At 34.9% G+C, this 15,119-nt stretch overlaps 1 protein-coding gene and 1 pseudogene across 2 annotated transcripts; one reads left to right on the forward strand and one right to left on the reverse strand.

Annotated features, from left to right (window-relative positions):
* The first annotated feature begins 295 nt into the window (after positions 1-295).
* On the forward strand, positions 296-3,247 carry LOC125221932 (protein DETOXIFICATION 42-like). Its single transcript, XM_048124277.2, has 12 exons — positions 296-563; positions 644-981; positions 1,076-1,230; positions 1,328-1,463; positions 1,557-1,653; positions 1,875-1,975; positions 2,052-2,215; positions 2,304-2,375; positions 2,462-2,578; positions 2,685-2,780; positions 2,844-2,965; positions 3,051-3,247. Exons 1-12 carry the CDS (start codon positions 313-315, stop codon positions 3,103-3,105), a joined length of 1,704 nt encoding a protein of 567 aa, XP_047980234.2. The 5' UTR covers positions 296-312; the 3' UTR covers positions 3,106-3,247.
* Positions 3,248-4,039: 792 nt separating this feature from the next.
* LOC125221931 (zinc finger CCCH domain-containing protein 30 pseudogene) lies at positions 4,040-7,759 on the reverse strand (annotated as a pseudogene). The gene is made up of 2 exons (XR_016134962.1): positions 7,455-7,759; positions 4,040-6,535 (listed from the first exon to the last, which is right to left on the reverse strand). The product of XR_016134962.1 is annotated as a zinc finger CCCH domain-containing protein 30 pseudogene (transcript).
* Between the last annotated feature and the right edge of the window lie 7,360 nt (positions 7,760-15,119).

Genomic DNA, 15,119 nt, shown 5'->3' on the forward strand with positions numbered 1-15,119 from the left:
ACATATTAATATATATTTACTATTTATTTAAAAATGTTGTTTTCTCTCTCTGAGTAGAACTAAAATATGATGTTGATGACCTAGCTCGGATAATACCTGGTTGAATAAAGCTGGTTTGATTAAAGCCGAATGCATTTGATTAAAGAAGAGTATAAAAGAATAATATCACCAGACACTCGTTTTACTCTTTCGTTTGTCGGCATCTTGTTTTTGATGAAATGTGGGAATTTATAATATATAATACACTCTGATAATTAGTTTGATATAGGTTTCCATTATTCAGGGGAGTGATAACCCAGGAAGGCTCTTGCTATGCTTTCTCTACAATCGAAATATACAATTATGAAATTAATTCAAGAGAAGCTTCGTAGTTGTGCCTGCTTACTACATTCCAAGTTAAGCAATCACACACAAATTAATCCAGTCATGTCTCTATATAGATACCATGTTTACTTCATGTCAATGATTCAACACAGCTGGAGATATCATCTCATGGCTGATCAAAACGCTGATGATGCCGGAAAGTGGAAGTTTCCGGTCTTTGTCTTCTTCCAAGACGTTAGGTTCGTTTGTTTGTTTGTTAGGGTTTTCATGATACATATATACTATAGTATATCATGATTAATTTGTCCAGTTTTCTTAGGAATGTGTTCAAGAGGGATGAGCTAGGGTTGGAGATAATGCGCATAGCGTTACCGGCTGCCCTTGCATTGGCAGCGGATCCAATAGCGTCTTTGATTGACACGGCCTTCATCGGGCACTTGGGCCCGGTGGAGATGGCAGCAGTGGGAGTTTCCATTGCCATTTTCAACCAAGCTTCCAAAGTCACCATATTCCCACTTGTAAGCATCACCACCTCATTCGTCGCTGAGGAAGATACCGTCAACACTGATCACCACCACCTCGACTTGGAGAAGGCGTCCGACACCACCAACATTAATGCCATTGATGACAAATCCAGCAAGATCAAGGCTGATGAAGGTATGCATAAATCATAATGCATGTGTATATATGCAATCTTATTTATATCTCTCTAGCCATATATATACTAATTGATTAATTTTTTGAGAAGAAGCTAAAACATGCGTGTCGAATGTGGAGAGCAAGGAGAAGCGCCACATCTCTTCAGCATCGACAGCACTGGTTCTTGGATTAGTGCTGGGGATCATCCAGACCATATTCCTTGTATTCCTTGCAAAACCACTCTTGAGATTGATGGGAGTCAAGCTGGTGAGTTAGTTAGTTAGTTAGTTAGTTAGTTAGTCAGTTAGTCAGTATTGTCCTATTTTATGAACATATTTTTACCTACAAAGTTGTAAATGTTTAGGGATCTCCAATGCTGGAACCTGCAGAGAGATACCTAAGCATAAGGTCACTTGGTGCTCCAGCAGTTCTCCTCTCTCTAGCCATGCAAGGCATCTTTCGCGGATTTAAAGATACTAAAACTCCTCTTTATGCTATTGGTATTCTACCTATATGTGTGTTGTCTATGTCTAATTTTGTTAATGAATATCATGTAGTAGTATGTAATTTTTGCTCTTGTTTTGTGTCAACAGTTATAGGTGATCTAACAAACATAATCTTGGACCCCATCTTAATATTCGTGTGTCGTTGGGGTGTCTCTGGTGCTGCCATTGCTCATGTCCTTTCACAGTGAGTTCTATTTCACTCACTCTAGCTACATATACACACTATTTCCAAACCAAGGTTTTTATTTAAACATGAAACTTGTTTTTAATTTGGTCAGGTATTGACATATACAAAATTGAATTGATATGCAAAAAATAAGCCCAAAAATTATTTAAAGACTACATTGCATTAGGACATGAAACTCTTCATTGATTCTTGCATTGATCTTGTCTTCATTGCAACAGGTACTTGATCACTCTAATTCTGTTTAGCAAGTTAGCAACACAGATTGTGATATTACCTCCAAGCCTCAAACATCTGCAGTTGAAAAAATTCCTCAAGAATGGCAAGAACTACTATATACTCTTCTATACTCCTTTATGTAGAAACGCGCATTTTAACAGCAGCTCGTTCCACTGCAGGTTCCCTCCTACTAACAAGAGTGATAGCTGTGACTATCTGCGTGACTTTGGCTGCTTCGTTGGCTGCAAGGTTCGGCTCCACTCCCATGGCTGCATTCCAGATAAGCCTTCAAGTCTGGCTCACTTCTTCACTCCTTGCTGATGGCTTGGCAGTTGCTGGACAGGTTAGCTACAATTAACACTTGGATCAATCTTTATAAAAAAAACAGTTGAAATTAAAAGATCATAATCAAACCTCTAATCGATAACTAGGCAATCCTTGCTTGTGCATTTGCTGAGAAGGATTATAAGAAAGCAACAGCAGCTGCAATTCGAGTGCTGCAGGTAACTTTTACTATATACTAATCTCAAACAAAGTAACAAAACCTTGTGATCCAAATCACACAAAATAAAATGAGTTTTGTTTGCAGATGGGATTTGTGCTTGGGATTGGCCTTGCTGTGCTGGTTGGAGTAGGGCTGCAGTTCGGATCAGGAATATTTTCCAAGGACAAAAATGTTATTCATATGATCGCCATAGGCATCCCGGTAACTCAAACCTAAACCTAAACCTAAACCTTACCAATTACCATAACCTAAATCAAATTTTGTATTTTAGGTTCATGGTTATGACTTTGTATGAATCCACCTGCAGTTTGTAGCAGCGACGCAGCCTATAAACTCGCTAGCATTCGTGTTTGATGGTGTCAATTTTGGAGCGTCTGACTTTGCATACTCAGCATACTCCATGGTAAGTAATGAAGATGAGCAACATTCTTTTTAATTTCATATTTATATTTTATTAACTTTTCAGGTGCTAGTGTCCATAGTAAGCATTGGTTCATTGTTTCTACTCTCAAAAGCAAAGGGTTTCATTGGGATATGGTTGGCTTTAACTATCTACATGGGACTAAGAACATTTGCAGGCTTTTGGAGGTAAAAGGATCTCTAAGTTTTTCACCATATATACCATTTTCCTTTTCTTGAATAAATGATATCCAAGTTTTCGATATGGATGCAGGATGGGAACGGGAACAGGACCTTGGGGCTTTCTCAAGGGTAGATCGTCGTCATAGAAAATATATGTGATCCTAAATATGTACTGATACTAATAAACTTCATCCACACATTATTGCTGTATTTTTGAGTTTATCATTGTTTTCTTCATTCAAGATCCTCCTCCACTTATGTGTATCGTTGCCCTCCAATTTTGTCCACATAATTGTTGTAAAAAATCAGCATAAATGGTCTCCAAAAACAATTATGTTGTAATACTTCCCCACTAATTTTTAACCATAATTATGTTGAGAATTAAAAATTTTATCATATGATGCTAAATTAATTGCTTGTAAGTTTTAGATACGTAAAATATTTGCTAATTTTAATTTGACATTAATTCTATTATATTGGTCAAAAAATATTTTTTATATTTTAAATGTTAGAAATTTGGCATAGTCCAAATTTTATTGCCTAACATGTCGATTTTTCCTTGGCCTCTGAGCATAAAATAAAATGTCCAACTCCATCACTATACATGGAACGTATGGGAAAGAACATTGGACCACTATCCTTGCAGATGCCAAGACAAACAAATTCCGAACTAAACTGGATTTCCTCCACATGAGAGAGAAAAAGAGATGGGATTTCAATTTTCAACCCCACGCAAATAATAATTTATTATGGAACCCCACAAATCGCCACCAAAGTCCAAAATTAATAGCAATCACCAACAACTGAACCCCACCACACCACACCACTATCCCATTTTTCCAACACAGGAAAATTAGTGCACAATACGTCCCTCTCCACTTCTATCCTAAAATAATCCTATGCAACCAATCACCATCAACATATGTGGCATTCATTCCTACTTGTCGCAATACAATTATACATCACATTCTCTATTTATGTACAATATATAATAAGTATAATATTCATGAATTGATAATATTCGGTTAAAGAATCATATGGATACATGATACTCCAATTTAGCAAAATACGAAGGAACAATTGTCCAAACTAGGCTGGGTTTTCTTAATACAGCCTCCAATAACAAATGAAAACTCAGGTTGTAATAATCAATAAATGAGGTAAGGTTTTCAATACATCTTTTTGAATGAAAAAAATAAAATTTCAGTTACCAATAAGAACTCGCGAAGCCATCATTGCTGCTGCTGCTGCTGCCGCCTTTGACATGCACTTCATTTCCGCGAGCCAAAAAAAGAGCACAAAAACTTTTATATACTTCCTAAACTTTTTTCTTATCTAAGTAAGAATGAATTCATGATCTGTTTCGCTAGACTACGAGCTGATCAAGTCGCATCTGATCAAGCCAAGCCCCTAAAACAGTGTGATCGGCCGAGTCAGTTTGAGGATTTGGTTTCAAACACTCACCGGATGGTGCAGCGCCAGTGGCTGCGGCTTTGTCCATCATCTCAGGTGGTGATTCTTTGACAAGTGATTGCACCCACGACAAGTCGGGGTCTTCTCCATCAGCTCTGCGATCAAACGAGGACGGTGTCTTCACACCACAACCTTCATGTTCTGCGCTAACTGACCAGTCAACTTTCCCATTGACAGGTCCCCACTTAGACCATGCACTTGTAGGAGATCCTACAACGAGGGCATGGTTGGACCCAAGTTCCCGGGAGCTGAGGCTGCGCATCTGCATCTGCTGCTGCTGCCTCTCACGCTGAGAAAAAGCTGAGAGACGGGCACTCATGGGGGATCCTGGCTCTAAGCTTCTTGGTGACATCCTTGGAGATGACACACCAAAAGAAGCCTGAAACAGAGGATGTTCAACATTTCTTGGAGAAAAAACATTAGTATTTATGGTTGATAAAATGTTTTGCTGTGGTTGGAACTGATTAAGAACAGCTGACTTATGTGAGGGAGAAAAAACACCAAAAGTCGCTGCCTGATCAGAAAGTCTTGGAGATGAAGTGATCTCAGCAGAAAAAAGATCTTCAAGATTAGAAGGAGTCAATGTTGTCTGGGAGCGGCCAGAACCTAACATGGCAGAATTAGGGCGTGGCTGTGAAAAACAAGCCATGTCATTCAAAATGAGTTGCTGGGAATCATAATCCCGCAACGTGTTCAGATCCTCAGGTGGAATATCACGAGCACTTAGGGAAGATCTCAGGCGACTGGACTGCAGATTGCTACCGGGTAGACTGAGAGTGGGGACATTTGGCTGAGTCCAAGCTCCAGAAGATGAATGAGACATCACATTTGCTGTAGGGGACATGATTTGATTGAATGCAGGAGGAGACATCACTGACTGTGATGTTGGGGAGCCAGGCAAAAGGCTCAAGGCTGCAGCCATGTCCATGAAGCTTGCGGTAGAGGCCACAGATCTCGGAGAAGGCACACCAGATCCAGTAGAGACGTACAGAGGACGAAGCTCTTCCTGGGTGTGCGCAAAAAAGCACACCTGTCTACCACAGCTTGTGCCATCTTTGCACAGCCTTGTCCGATACTGAGCAGGGTGCAACCAGCATTCAAACACACCATGAGCATACTCACACATATCTCCACGCCTGCATGCACCCTTTCGAAAATCAGGGCAAGGGACACAGCTGTAGTGGTACTTCCGCGGGTCTCTTCTGCGAGCATTTTCTCCAGGGTGAACAAAAGGGCATTCAGTCCAATCATGAGAATATGCCCTAGAACATGGCCTGATCTTGAATGAGAACATGCGAAATTCATCAGTTGAATAGATACTATTTCTAATGTCCGGTAGAGATGGATCCACAGGATACTGCTTCTTCTCTAACACAGAATTAGGAGCAGGATCAACAAACTTAGGAGCTGTTGGAGAAGATACAAAATCAGACAGCGAACACGCAGACCTGCTTTCCGGTGATGATGACAGTACAGGGGAAGATGCATTTGAACCAGATATGGTGACCCGTAAATTGCACTCACCAACAGACGCATCAGAAATGTTATTCATAAGCAAGTCTTCTAGAGCAGCTTTAGCTCCAGGAAGTTTGGGAGGAGCTACAATTACATCAACTGGACGCAAGCCACGGGCATCCTCAATATTGGGATCAGCGCCAGCAGATAACAGCAACTTTACAACATCAAGTGCATGGACAGAACCTCCAAAAGCCGCACAATGGAGAGCAGTCCACTTGTTGACACCACATGATTTATTCAAATCAACTTCAGGCAACGCAACTATTAGCTTAAGGACATCCACACTACCATAAGTAGCAGCTACCATCAGTGGCGTTCTTTCTTCCAGGTTGATTTGCTTTGAACCTTTATTGCGAACATACCAAAGTCCAGCCACATCGACCACAGACAAATTCACCTCTATCAATCTTCTGAAATATTCTACATCATTGTTGGCCGCAAATTCAAGCAAACTGGAGAGAGAATCATCAGTTTCTACAGATAAGTTGTTCGAATCCTTCATGCTCGATTGGTTAATAGCTGCCCCTTGGATTGTACAAGAATTATGATTTGATTGCTCAGGCCCACTGCACATACTACGATCAACTGCAATTCCACCAATATCATTAACCATATGAAGAAGTATAACATAAAGAATACCAAAAACCTAACAGAAAATCAGTCAAAATGAAATAAGGGTCGAAAAAAATCATTATGCGCAGCTAGAACTAAAGTTTAACAAAAATATTAAAAAGAATGCTTGCAGTCTTACTACAAATGCAAAACAATAAAATATACTACCAAAGCAAAGTAGACCATGGTAAAATTATCTTTTCAAAATTGAAGGGCAACCAATTTCATATCAATTTGCGTCCAGTTACAAGTCTGTAATACTTAAAGTAGTCAGAAAGATAGAGCAATTAATATGAACGCAAGTTGTGACATAAGATCCAGAGAGTTCTATATATAACAAAAAGTGAAAAAACAGGATCCTCGAGGGCAATCCCTAAAGAAAGAAGTGTACATATTAAGCTAAACATCCAAATAATATACTCGAAGTAAATACTTATTAAAGTAGTAGTCAGGACTCGGGAATAGAATCTACTTTTGCATTATATTCAGAAACACAAATTATTCCTGTGCATTCACAAATTATACCTATACCCCGTGAAAAACGAATCTTTATCCCAAAATAACATATATATTCAACAGATACATACACCTGCCTCCATAATTACTATCCACGTATACCAGAAGCGTTAGAAATTGTAAGCACAGAATGATCGCAGAAAATGACTACAAATCACGCAGTATACGCATAGTGACCTAAAATACACAAATTTGGTGTGATAACAAAGCAATCGCGAATCAAGTACATAATCTCATGAATTTCACTTCGAAAACAAACACATAACCTAATCAAAACAACAAATTATCAATTAACAGAAACGCAGATCAGTGGGGAGAATGAAGTCAACGACTACTGAGTCCAGTCGCACAACATTTTAAGAAAGAATCAACTCACCTACGATCGCAAAAAAATCAGATCTGCGAATAGATCATGTCACTCGCTGAGTAATCAATCTAACGATCGGAGAGAAACAATAAACAGAAACAAGTGAAAAAATGTGAAGCAGAAAAGGCGATGTTCATCGCATAGATCAACTAGTTAAACGAAATCGGAGAAGAGAGAGAAGGTTTTGTGAATGTATACATACAGATGAGCGTATATATGTATGAGTTGAGACGGAGAGAAGAAAAATCGAGAGAAAGCGAAATGAAAGGAAAGCTTGTTTTGTTGTGCGCGGTGTAGAGAGAGAGTGTGTGTTTTAGGTGTGCGTCTCTGTCTACTGGGCGTGGGAGCGGTTTTGAAATTGAAATGAAGATGAAATTCAAATTCAAATGCCGATCAAATGTTAATGAAATTACTTTGAAATACACACGAAATTATGTGGATTTGGAGTAAGTCATGATAAAGGCGGGTTTTTTTTTTGGAGTAATTCTAATTCCGCTAACACTCCACTGTCCCATAGAAATAAACTAGTGTTATCACCCGTGCTATGCACGGGACAAAAGATTTTCTAATAATGAAAATATATTTACAGGTAAATAGATTAAAATAAAGAATATAAGAAAAATAAATAAAATTATATTTCTTTTAAGAATATGTATAAAGTAAAAATTATATTAATAAGATTACAAACAATTAAAAACATTATAAACAACATTAAATAAACATTTGTAATTTTCTCAACCCACTGTAATGAAACATTTCGTAATAATATTGAATTATCAATTATAAGCGTAGTAACATAAATTAAAAAAATAACAAAAAAAGACATGCTTTAATGAAATAGAATAAGATATAAAGATAAATGAAAAAGTATTCCTAAATACAAATGAATTAAAAATATTTGAACGAATAATTTGTTTATGGTTTCATTCGATCAACAAATCACATGTATTTATTTGTGCAGAAAAAATATTTAGAAAAACAACAACCTCGTTCATAAATTTTGAAAAACTTCTTTGTAAATAACATTAACAGTAGATTCATTTCTACTGTCATCTTCATTCATCATCTCTACAAACTAAAATTTTCAGACACACACGATTTGTGACTCTAAATATAGCAACATACTGTCGTTGTTGGAATCTGAATGAGAACCTTGAATCATATAGTATTAAATCAAAGGCATTCGAAGAATCAGGACTTTATGACCGATTTACCCAATACTCGAGCCTCCAAAACATAATCACCTAGCCGTGTACTTATCAATCTGGTGTCATTACACAAACCATTAGACTATGTTTATCAGCAACAACCCAATCCAACCCAACCGTCCATTTTTTTAATATTTAATTAATTTATATCTCCTCTACATCAATATTCATCCAACCCAATCTTCTTAATATATATCATTATTATCATATCATTTACTCCCTCCGTCCCGGCTAAGATGACACATTGCTTAACCGACACGGGGTTTTAGGAGTTATTGGTTAAAGTGTTTAATTGGAGAGAGAGAAGGTGAGTGTAAGTATTAAAGTAGAGAGATAAAGAAAGATGGATATTTTAATAGGAGTGAGAAAAAGTGGTTGAGTGTATTAATTGGAGAGAGAAAGTTACCAAAAAAGGAAATGTGTCATCTTAGTTGGAACAAACTAAAAAGGAAAACGTGTCATCTTAAGCAGGACGGAGGGAGTAATATTTTATAAATGTTATTGTTAGTACTTTTTTTTACTTCAAATATAATCAAATTAAAAAAAAAAAATCATGGCAACAAACTATACCAATCAACAATTTTTAAAAATATTTTATCATAAGAAATAAATAATTAAACATACCCACATTAAACATATGAATAAATTAGATCATTGAAATTTAAAATTTCTTTGAGATCCAAGATAGAAAATTTTGATCATGTCCAATAATCACATCTTAGTTGACTACTTATTTCTTATGTTTAATTTTGGACTATAGCATAACTTGACATGCATGGCCAAAGAAAAAAAATATCTGTTTAGTATAGGAAAAAGATAAATTTTTGATTTCCTGCCATATATACATATAAAAAGTAAGTCGTCACTTAAAATAAGTAATAACATTTTATCACTTAAAATTTATACTACTCTTTATATTATAAAAAGTAATACAAACTTTATAAGTTAGATTTAATTTTAAATATTTAGAATTTAATCTAATTCTGTTTCTGATTTAATTTTAATTATTTATAATTTCATCTAATTTTGTGATTATTCTATAAACTTAATAGTAGCGTTTAGTTAATTGGAGACATTAATTTGGTTTCATTTTTTTCATCATTATTATTTTTTCAATACATGATAATATATATACACATTCCAATATTTTGAGAGTAAAAAACATATATGAGTTAAAGTTTTCAACAACAATATATTATTTAATAGAATAAATCAAAGTCAATTCAATTCAAACTAAATATATAAATTTAATTTGTTAATAAGAATGAATTTTAATTTTAAAAATATATATTATATAAAACCTAAATAAGAAGTTCAAATTAAAACCTAGCTTAAGTCATAATAATAGAGCCCAACACCCAAATTAAAACTCTATTATTGGAGATACGCAAAATAATTATTTTACCAACCTACATCTTTGACATAAACTGTCATTGTTTCATTTACTATAATTTATGAGAATCTAGACACATCATACTTGGAGTCTAGAGATATACATTTTTAAATTATAGAAATTTAAATACATCTTATTTTGCCCAAAAATAAATAAAATCTAATTTAACATGACCCGTGGTTGGATATTAAATCTTATCACTATAATCAGTGATTAAATAAAATACTTCATCCAATTACGATAAATTTAGTAAATATTTTTGTGAGTAGTATTTAAATTTATCGATTCATGATTTTTGTATTTTGCAATATTCCATCTTTTATAGAAATGACACCTAAATTCTATCTTTTTCATCATCGTTATTAAATATCTAGTATGATTAAAATTATAAATTGCATTGCTAGAATATTAAATATAAAACATCACAACAGTATTTCCCTTTTTTTTATAATTTTAAAAAATGAAATTAGTTGATTTCAGTTCATTTCAAATTCTAATGTCTTTCTTTTAAGTATTTTATGCTTATATTTACTCTTGAAATCAAAAGAATCTTATGATTCTTAAATTTATTACGTCAATACAAAAAATATAAAATTAAGTATGTATTTAACGATAAATATAAAAATAAGTATTTATTTAATGACATGTCAAGAGTAAGAGTACTAAATAAATTGTTTGATAGTCCCCTTTATAGCTAACACCATATAGTTATTGCGTACAATTACACATAGACAAAAAAAATATTATCTCACATAGGCATAGAAGTGTAACAAATTAATGTTAAAAATATCTACTAATACAAAGAATTTTATTTAAATGAAAATCCAACAACCAACTAATTTGGCCCATCAACTGTAAACCACTGTAAATTGAATATGAATAGACAACATTAAGGTAATTTAGGTTTTACAGTCTCCACATGCGCCGCTCATTTTCTGAAGTGAAACCCCCCTCCAGTCGTCTTCTTCCTTCCTCTTGAAGCTCAGCCACATATCTCGCTTGTCACCATCTCTCTCTGTTTCTCTCCGAAATCGGCGCGGCCACGACCCTTCCCCGCCGCTCCTTCTGTTGCTGCCCTGTGTCCACCTCTTCTCCGGCATCTCTCCGCCCCTCAATTTCTCTCTGCCCGTCCATCGCTTCGCCTTCCTCACAGCCACGCCGCGCCCCTTCGTTGCCGACCTGCCTGCACTGCTGCATAGCTGGCCAGCGAGCCGCTTCCTCCTCATCTTTCTGCTCCGTATCTCTCACTTTCTCTCTGCCAGCCCCCGCCTTGTTGCACCGCCCCACTTCCCTCGACCTTGCCGCCTGTGGTTGGAGCTATAGCCAGATTCCAAGATCCTGCCATGCTGCCATCAATAAATCAGAAAATTAGTCCACAAAAATGCAGATTTAATTGATGGTCTGCATATAAATGAATGTTAAATCTTCTTAGAGAAGTCAAACTATTTTGCATTTCATTGGACCAATTTTTGCCCAGGAGAATCTGCCATTTTTTGTTCCAATGGATGATTTTCCCGCCCAAAAATGTGTTACATGGACATCCAAAAAACTGCCCCTTTATATATTGATAGATTACTCCTATTTAAATATTAAAAAAAAAATTAAAAATTAAAATTGTGTAGTGAATGGTAGACCATAAATAATAAAGTAAAAGACAAATAGAAAAAATTATCATAAATAGATATAGATTTAACCTTTTCTCCGTAAACTGTGTCAACGTTTTATTTTTAGTCTTGCAATGGCAAAAAAAATAATATTTGACGTTCAAAAATTTTAATTTAATATTTATTTAAACTATTTTTAACTATTTTAAATTTTTTTCGGATGAGAATATCATTAATCCATGAAGGGCATATCCGCCTATTTGCTCTCTCCATTTTTTAATTTTTTTTTCTTTTTTCTTTCTCTTTTTCTTCTCTTTTTTTTTCTTCCCTAATCTATTAATATATAAAGTGAAAGTTGTGTGAAGTTGTTTTTGGCGGGAAACATGATAAATTGTGGACAAACTAATGTTATATCTTCCGAAAAAGTTAATTGCCCATCGATAGTATAAATATTTGATCGGGAAAGCAATTGGCCATTGATAGTAAAATTATTTATTGGGAAAACCATTTTCAGCAAAAGCAATTCCTAGAGCATTCAATTTATTGAAAAGATTGATTGTTTTAATATTAATGTATTGTGTAATATTTACCGAGAAAGAGAGCATGCAAGAGAATTAAAATCGGTCCAATAAAAAATTATTGTGGCAAGAGCTACACAATTATACTCCCTCAATCCGCGAATAGGAGTCCCGTTTTTCCATTTTAGTACGTCCGCGAATAAGAGTCCCGGTTCATTTTTACCATAAATGGTAATAGGGTCCCACCTTCACCTAACTCATTTCACTCACATTTCATTTAAAACTAATATATACAAGTGGGACCCCTATTCCACTACCTTTTTTCCACCCACTTTTCTTAACATTTCTTAAAATTCGTGCCGCCAAGGAATGGGACTTCTATGGCGGACGGAGGGAGTAGCATGCAACATATTTTAAGATTATAATTTAAAAATATAAAGTTAGCTTTCCCAAGAAGCTTTGGACCATTATAAATAACACTCAATAAAATTGAATAGAATGTCATTTGAGTGATGCTGAGTAATCGAGATTGGATGTCATTTGAGTAGTGATGGAGATTAAGTTGCCGACCTCACCACCGACCGATGAGTACCTCCGCAGCAGCAGAGCCATCGTGACTGGCTGCCGAGCCACTGCATCTCCTTGTCCAACCCCACACAAATTAGAGAAATAAAAGAGAGAAATAGAGGTATCACAAGCTGCGGTCAATTCACACGAGCGATATGGAATTAACTTCTCAAAGCGTGTTTGATAGAAAGCGATAGATCGGATTTTCTCGATTGACAAATGAAGAATGGGTACGGGAGTTTATATAGCCGCGAAGATTTCTAGGAGGTTCGATATGTTATCGTGGTGAGAGATTTCTGCTGAGGTCCACCGAAGACTTGGATGGTTCTTGGCCAGTTAATAGAAACATGGAGTAAAAGAGGAAAATTGAAGGAATCAAGAGAAAATGGCGTGAAACTGAAATGGAGAGTTCAAAGGTGAAATTTTGGAGAAGATGAGTCGCGCCGCCCTATTTTGGGTTGTAGTAAACCCAGATTCATTTTTATTAGTTTTACATTAAGTTTTATGTTTTATACTGCTTCTCACACCGTGTTTTTTGCGAATCTATATCTAAAGTAATAAAGTCATCCAAAAAATTCTAAATTAGACTACTTTAAACATTTGTGTACAACATATTGATATTGAAAAAATATAATTTAGAGATATCTATACGCACAGTTTTTGCTTTGTCGCCTAATTTGTTGAATCTACAAAATACTTTTGAGAATGTCATGAGACAAGATAAACTATAAACTGCTCCATTAAAGAAAATAATATTGTCTATTAAATAATACGCATAAAAATGTGGAAGTGTTACTGTTGTACAAAATGCTTTTCAGTTTTCAACTATGCAAAAAAATAAATCAATTTGCTAAAAGAATGATTTGGATCACCCTAGCATTTCCTGCCGTGGCATTTTATAAGCAGGGGATCCCAACCTGTTTTCTTATGGGTTTGATATAATAAAAAGTGGGCATGATTCAGGACCATATTAATAATTAACATAATTACATTGATTATAAAATATAAAATTAATTCTGATAATACTACTCATTATGGATAATCTTATACATATAATCATTTAATACTAATTGGACCTATAAAAAATATAATTGAAATATTCATAATTTAATACAAGTTTTAGTTATTATTAAAAATATTTTTAAATTAAATATTCTGAAATAAGACAAATTAGTTGATATTTTATTAAATTTTATTTTATTTAACGGAATGAGTCGTGCCTGAACTTTTGTAGCCTTTTCATATCTTTAGCAAAATGAATATATGGAAAGAAAAATCTCAACTTTAGTTTGAAGGAATTTAGAGATGCATTGTGGTTTGATATTTTATATAATTCTATTTATTTAATGTATAATATACTCATGCTAAATTATTTGCATCCATATATTTAAGATATTTTGATCCCTAAAATTATTAATTTTTCCAAAAATATGCTACTCCGTTTTTCTCCATATGTTTTCTCATAGTTGAGGTGAAACTTTTTCGACACGAAGTTTAAGAAAGAAATGTTAAGTGTGTTAAATAAATAGATAAAAGAAGTAAGAAAAAGAAAATGTAGAGAGAATAAAGTAAAAAGTTAAAGTTAATAAAGTAGAGATAATAAAGTAAGAAAGAAGTGAATAAAGTAAAGATAATAAAGTAAGAAAGAGAAAAAAGTTACTATCCCCTCTGTCCCGACTAAGATGACACATTTTTTAGCCGGCACGGGAGTTTAAGAGTTATTGATTAATGTATTTAATTAGAGGGAGTAAAGATGGGTGTAAGTATTAAAATATAGAAATAAAGAAAGATGAATATTTAAATAGGAGTGAGAAAAAGTGGTTGAGTGTATTAATTGGAGAAAAAAAAGTTACCAAAAAATGAAATGTGTCATCTTAGTTGGAACAAACTAAAAAGGAAAACGTGTCATCTTAAGTGGATAGAGGGAGTACTCCCTCCGTCCCAAGGAAGATGACCCCTTCCTTGGGCGGCACGGGATTTTATGCATTTTTATTTTGTGTGTAAAGTGGAGAGAGGAAAGCAGGAGAGAGAGAATAAAGTAGAGATAAAAGTGTTTCCAATTTTAGTAATGGGTCATCTTGATTGGGACAAACCAAAAAGGAAAGTGAGTCATCTTTAGTGGGACGGAGGGAGTACTATATATGGAATTGACTCAACTATGAGGGAACTTCTCGAAATGGGAAAATGACTCAACTATGATGAACGGAGGGAGTACAAAAGTGGTGTGAAAAGCATAAACTGTGGCATAGCTTATTTGTTTTACCAGCCCAATCCGCTTTTAAAATATTCTGGCAAAATTCGATCTACGTGGACAATTGTAAGGTATGCATCTGCACCAAAAATTTAAAATCTTACTCTCTCCGTCTATGAAATATTGTCCAAGT

The sequence above is a fragment of the Salvia hispanica genome, chromosome 1 (genome assembly GCF_029641045.1).
Source record: "Salvia hispanica isolate PSC_SH4W2 chromosome 1, Shi_PSC_v1, whole genome shotgun sequence".
Lineage (NCBI taxonomy): Eukaryota > Viridiplantae > Streptophyta > Magnoliopsida > Lamiales > Lamiaceae > Salvia > Salvia hispanica.